This window comes from Nymphaea colorata, chromosome 1 (assembly GCF_008831285.2).
Source record: "Nymphaea colorata isolate Beijing-Zhang1983 chromosome 1, ASM883128v2, whole genome shotgun sequence".
Lineage (NCBI taxonomy): Eukaryota > Viridiplantae > Streptophyta > Magnoliopsida > Nymphaeales > Nymphaeaceae > Nymphaea > Nymphaea colorata.
Genome location: NC_045138.2, coordinates 35109694 through 35116005, shown reverse-complemented (window position 1 = coordinate 35116005; position 6312 = coordinate 35109694). Strand labels below are relative to the sequence as shown.

Here is a 6312-nt window from a genome sequence, read left to right as displayed (position 1 = left end):
AGCAGCATTACATATAGCTGCAAATCCAGTTTTTCATGAGTGTATGAAACATATTGAACCAGATTGTCACATTGTACGAGGGGGACAATACGCACATGCTATATCGAAGCAAAGACCAGCTGGCAGACTTATTTACGAAAGCATTAGGAAAAGAAGGTTTTTATCATCTATTATTCAAACTGGGTGTCATCAATCTTTAGACACCTGTTTGAAGGGGGAGTGTTAAAAGCAAGTTTTACAACGTTCAAATCCAACGGCATTTCATCTCAACTTCTTCCTCAACTTCAACGTTCATGTCAAGGCTCTCCACCTCAACTTGTCTTGAATATCAAATGTATCTTTGGAAAACTTTTAACGTGAAGGAAGGAGAGCTCACTCCTTACCGTTGTAAACCCATTGTATATATTATCTTGAATCTTTAATAAAAAAAATTATCACCTTCCATTGATAAAAATTCTTTTCTTGTTCCTCTTCAACGTGCCCATCCTCATGAGAAAAATATTTCACATTGAGAATGCGGCGTTAGGAATTCAAATGACCAACACGCTCTTTAATGAGAAAAACTGAAAACTTAAGGCTGCGTTTGGCAACCCATCCAAAACTGGGTTCCAGAGGCGAAACGTTCGCCTCTGAACGTGTTTTGGTAAGGCTTAACTACTAAAAACACACATATTTGTGAATGTCATTTCAGCTGAAAACAGTTTGCAAAAGTTAACGCCAAAACTCTTTTTTTTTTGTCATCTGCTATTTTCTCTTTTTATTTAAAATTCAATTAATAAATAATGTAAACTATTCAATAAAAGCAGAAAAAACTGCTTACCTTTCCAGCTCTCTATCCTCTAACACGTTTCCAATATCTGTCAACGAATACACGACCACTATAAGTAACGTCAATAACTAGAATACTCATAACGTCCTTTCGCTTTTTTAATATAAAAGGTCGCTGATGAGAATTATAGATGTTAACGGATTGTTTAACCTGAGGCCAGTTTTTTGACCGGTTGTTAGAAAAAGGGAAGTGGTAAAAATTGGAAATGAGAAGCTTGTATTTGAATTATTGACAAAAGGCCACTTCCAAAGCTCAGGGGAAAGGAAAAAAAAACGATGGAGCGGAAGGGCAATTTCCACCCTTCCTCCCCGGCCTTGCAATTGAGAGTTGATAGGTTGGAAGGGAAGGGGAGGACCCCTACAATTGAAGTGGTCGGGAGGATGGCGGCCTCCTCTGTCTGCTAGTTCTCATGAGTCTTCTACCCGGTCAAAGACGAAGTGACCCACAAGCCATAAGCCGTCCTTGCATCTCGTGATCGTGCGATTCTCTTTTTCCTATTCATTCCTGTGATGTCTGGCAAGCGGAAGCAAACGAGGGAGAGAGGGCGAAGTTTGTTACTTTCTCAACATAGTTGCTTTGGGTCGGGAGGGAAAGAGGGCCAGAGACTGCGGCCATTTGACTCGTTCAGGCCTTGCGTATTCCACTATTTCTTCCTACTCGCGACGACTATAGCCAGCCTTTCTAGCATGGCTAGGCTTGGGCTTTACCTCTCTCCATCCTCCTTTCGCAGTCGCGCTTCAACGAAACTGCTTTTTGCCGTTTTCAGGAGGCGCGGGGGAGAACTTTTGTTCTCATGCTTTCAACCGTGCCTTAAATCACTCACTCGCAAATTAAGTGGCCTTACCCGCCAAACCGAATATACTCAAGTACTGCAAATCCCATTCCCCCATATATTAAATACCTGCCTTGTTACTAACGCAAGCAAAAGCAAAACGGATCAAATTCGTACACGGCAATCTTCACACGACTTATAATGCCCGTGAAGTGAACCCAATTTATTAATCTTAGTCCTTCACCTATTTATTTATTTATTGATGCCACGACCAAAAACCATCCAAAGCGAACGACGACCCTCCTGCTAGATTCAACACAAACCCATTAAATTTCTCATTCCGTACCGTCGCCCTGCTGTCTGGTTCTTGGTTTCCGCTCCGCCTGGCCGGTCCACATCCACACGACCGCGATCTTTGACCCACATGCTGCAGTACAATTCACACAACGCCCGGCGACCGATCACCGCTTTTTAACCCCAAAATCTTCTCTAATTCACTCGCCCATGCCCCGCTCCCTGCTCTTGACCGGTCTACCGACACAGCTTCCGATGAGCAGCCCCATTCAATCACACCCCATGCTAATAACACATGGTTGAGATCCACAAGTTCCCGTAACATGTATTTACATGAAAGGTTAATAAATTTTTTCGTACATGTCACCTCTGCGTACGTCTGGAACAGCAATGAGCAATCAGCTTCCGCCGAGCCGCAACCTAAGCCCACCCAACACCTTGATGTGCATAGTCATCTTCTCCAACTAGCTAGCTGTAAAAAACTAAAAGTCCTTGTTATATTACTTTGGAAGATGGTTCGAATCCATCTGTTGGACAATAACCATTTTAGGAAGCATGTCAAGGTCACCGCTCAATGCCCACTTTGTGATGTTCCACGGTTTCTTACAAGAGAAAGCATGTGAAACTGCATTTTTTAGGTTTATTGTATTTTAAAATATTATGGATATAACTGATAAATTTTAATAAAAAAACATTTAAAAATATTATTTTTTATTTGATAAAAGTTACGGTACTGAATTTATACGGTAAAAAACAGTTATGTTATGGAAAATAAAAACAAAAATAAGAAACATGTCCTATAAGTTAGTTATAGTGTTATGGCCACTAATCCTCCTCTGCCTTTTTGTTTAATCTAAAGACGAAATTTTTAATAATGTCAAGCATACTCAAGCAACAACATTTTTAAGATTTAATTTAAGTAGCAGTAAAAAATTGTGAGAGACGAATAAGTGAAAAGAATGAGTGCAACAATTTACTTGGCGGTTCAGTTGATTGGTTGCTCTATTGATTTAGAAGGGGAGCAACAGTGAATTAACTTTGCAGATCAAGACGGGATGAAGGGGCTTAGAGAAGATAATCGGTGCCGTGCCGCTCACAACAATGATTTCATCAGTCGAGGACATTCGAGTTTTATCTGAACATCAATAGCATAATGAAACATAAATTAACAATAAACTAATGTTTGGGATAACGGCATCAGGTAACAAAAAAGTTTTCCCGGTGGCGGAGGTTGCTAGAGAAAAAGGGTTCCGTTGATCAGAGCTTTTGTTTGTTTGATCTCGATGTATGCAAAATGAAATTCTTTTCGGCGACATACTCGGAATTCTTTTCATTTATTTATTCACATTAAGAAAGAGAGAGAGAGAGAGAGTCAGGGTTGCGGAATCAGACAAGCAAAGTCTGGTTGATTTGTCAAGGAAGAGAGGGACAGCCGAGGAAGACAAGCTGATTTAAGGAGACCCAACACCCACACGAGCGCCTCGCTCTGAGCTTGAGCTATTATGGGTTAACGTTTAAGAGAAAAAGAAGAAAAAAAGGAAGAGAAGAGAAACTGCGAAGGGAAAAGGAAAAGAAGGGGAGAAGAAGGGCAGAAGGGAGCAGGGAGATCAGTCTCAATTTTGGGAACTCTGACTCAAAAGGAGGTTGCTGTTTACAAAAACAAACCGTGTGGGTTTCTGCAATCTCTATTTACCCTCTCCTCCTTTTTGCCTGTCGCCTCCCCGCCCCCCATCTCTAGATACCCAGATGAAGTAACATTTCCCCTTCCACTCTCATAACCTTCCTTCTTTTATGCTTTCAGTTTCATTCCATCGCCTGCTTTCTTTCGTTCACCTTTCTTCCCCGTAAAGAAGAAAGATAAACAAAAAAGAGAAGAGTGCTGCTCACCTCTATTTAAGCTAGGATGAGTCTGAAGCCATTAGTGCCTAGGGTCGTATGTCGAGAAGAGGACGGCGAGAGGGGGCTCAGAACCTACACTGCGGGACTCTGCATTCTTCATCCTAGATGCATTTCTTATGATCTATATTCCAGCTCCTCTCCCTCCAAGGTGAGCAGTTCTCACGACGGTGGTATCGTGGATGCCCACCCTGCGTTCTCCTCCCTATCACTAAACCCGGGTCCCCTTCCTGCTGCTGCAGCTCATGGGTTTGCGGTATCAGGTTCCTCGTCAGGAGAGAGCCAGTGCAAGAGTGAGATAGCCTTTCAGGTGTTGAGCCCACCAGGGAGGAAAGTCTGGAGCTTGGAATCTGTGGAGGTTGGTGATCGCACGTCCTCCGAAGGCATCTGTAAACAGAAAAGCTGCTCTCTCTTGAATGCCCGTGAGAGGGCTGGTAGTGAAGAATACAATGAGGTAAATCAGAGTAAGGGCGACGGAGGCAGGTGCTCAGCCTGCGAGGATGTGGCCGAAAATTTCTTCGTCAAAGAGTCAGACAGTCTCCAGTCTAAATTATGTGCTAGGGGCCACTGGAAACCCACTGAAGACATCAAACTCCGAGAGCTTGTCGCTCAATATGGCCCTCAAAACTGGAACCTGATTGCAGAAAAACTGGAAGGTAGATCAGGTGAGCCTTGTAAAGCAGACAATAGGAAGGACATCTCTTACACCTCTCTCTCTCTCTCGATTAATATTGTTGGTTTATTTTTTCGTCATCATTTGTTCTTTTCGATAAAAAGGTAAGAGTTGCAGACTGAGATGGTTCAATCAGCTGGATCCAAGGATAAATAGAAGGGCATTCAGTGAGGAAGAGGAGGAGAGGCTCCTGGCCGCTCATAGATTATATGGTAACAAGTGGGCAATGATTGCGCGTCTTTTCCCTGGCAGGACAGATAATGCAGTGAAGAATCACTGGCATGTAATCATGGCAAGAAAAAACAGGGAACAATCCAGTGCTTACAGGAGGAGGAAAACAGGATACAACCCTCATCCTGCGAAAATGGAGTCAAATATTAATGCATGTAGCAAGTCCACAAGGGACGACTCATCATCATCTTGCACACCCCTGTCCCTCATTTCCTCATCTGCCAGGTTGGAACCCGTTCATGGCTTCCAACCTACATTAGGGGTTATACCCCACCTGGTTCAGAACCAGCTGAATCAATACTTTGAATATCTCTCAGGTTCGTTCTTTTCCTTAGTTCCGTCCTCCACCTCTACATTTCCCTGCATTATGATTTGTCTCGTTCTTTTGTTTCCCCACGCAAGTTTTCCTTATTCTTTGTGCGTTTTTGGGTTTTGCAGGCTGTAATGATAAAGCAGGAGCAGTCTATGGAAGAACTTTCGATGATTCCAGTGTGGGGTTCGATGATGATCATTCACCTACTTCGGCGATGGTGGTAGTGTCGAATTCTAAAAGCGAGATCTCGGAGGCAGAGATAATGGCGAAGGGGAGAGCGAGTTGGCAGTACGCAGGGGAGACGAACCAGGATAGCGAGACGATAAATCTCCCCTTCATTGATTTCCTTGGTGTTGGAGCAACGTAAGACGTAGTGACGAAACCACGGGGCGCCTAGTGATTCCCTGCGCTTTTGTTCCTGATACCTGTCTTGGGAACGGGTGAATGAAGAGTAGAATGCGGGAAGGGTTTCCTGGGCTATCACTTCATGGTGTGCATACAGAACAAAGAGCAAGAGGAGTTGGGAAGAGGGGCGAAATGGAAGGCGCTACAAGGAAGCGCAGAGGGTGGACGATTTTCTGTTCGTTATCGGACCCAAAAAAGAGCAGACGGTTGTTTTCTTTTTCTTTTTCTTTTTCCTGCTCTAATAATCTGGAAATCATTTTCCTTGTGAAGACTTCTCCCTTTCCTTCTTTTTTCTCCCAACTTCCATTCGTCTCCCTTTTGTGCCGATTTGCCAGTCGCGCTGAGACGAACGCGTTTTAGATATTCAGTTTTTTTGCATTATGTCCATCGACTTTTCCCAACTTAAAACGAGTATAAAACCGTACTTCTTGTTTTTCCGCTATTCTATATGGAAAGTTGTTTCTTTTGTTGTTTTGTGTTTCCATAACTCAGTGCTGCACAGTAACTCGATCTCCTTTCGGAATGGCATTAATAACGCGTTTTGCATCAGAGTGACTCTATAAAGGTCATGGGAGAGAGGCTGCCGAACAGGCGTCCGGAAAGAAGGGAGTAAAATTTCCTTGGAGAGATAGAGGGAGGCCGGAAAGGGTCAGGACCGGGGGCTCGTCACTGTCGTCACCAGGGTTGGGGGTGGGTTTTACAATAGGGATGGGTAGGGAGTCTCGTTTACACTGTCGGCAACTTGGCATCTACACTGGCTAAATGAAAGGAAGTTCTTGAAGTCTAACCGGACTAAAGAGAGTAAACAAGCACACAATGAGGGTTACTTGTCTGTTTGTTTCTCCTTCCGGTGTCCACCGACCCCTTCTTTTCTTCCTTTCCATTACTCTCGACTTCAC

General features: G+C 43.6%; 1 protein-coding gene across 1 annotated transcript; it reads left to right on the top strand.

The window, feature by feature from the left end:
• The first annotated feature begins 3396 nt into the window (after positions 1-3396).
• LOC116250871 (transcription factor CSA-like) lies at positions 3397-5794 on the top strand. The gene is made up of 3 exons (XM_031624845.2): positions 3397-4456; positions 4569-5012; positions 5134-5794. The coding sequence occupies exons 1-3, from the start codon at positions 3799-3801 to the stop codon at positions 5373-5375; spliced, it is 1344 nt and encodes a 447-aa protein (XP_031480705.1). The 5' UTR covers positions 3397-3798; the 3' UTR covers positions 5376-5794.
• Positions 5795-6312: the final 518 nt, after the last annotated feature.

Bases quoted from the DNA above. Each gene is read 5' to 3' on its own strand.
- LOC116250871 (XM_031624845.2), top strand. From the start codon at position 3,799: ATGAGTCTGAAGCCATTAGTGCCTAGGGTCGTATGTCGAGAAGAGGAC. The intron at 4,457-4,568 runs GTGAGCCTTGTA...TTCGATAAAAAG, and splicing joins AAAACTGGAAGGTAGATCAG to GTAAGAGTTGCAGACTGAGA. The intron at 5,013-5,133 runs GTTCGTTCTTTT...TGGGTTTTGCAG, and splicing joins ATACTTTGAATATCTCTCAG to GCTGTAATGATAAAGCAGGA.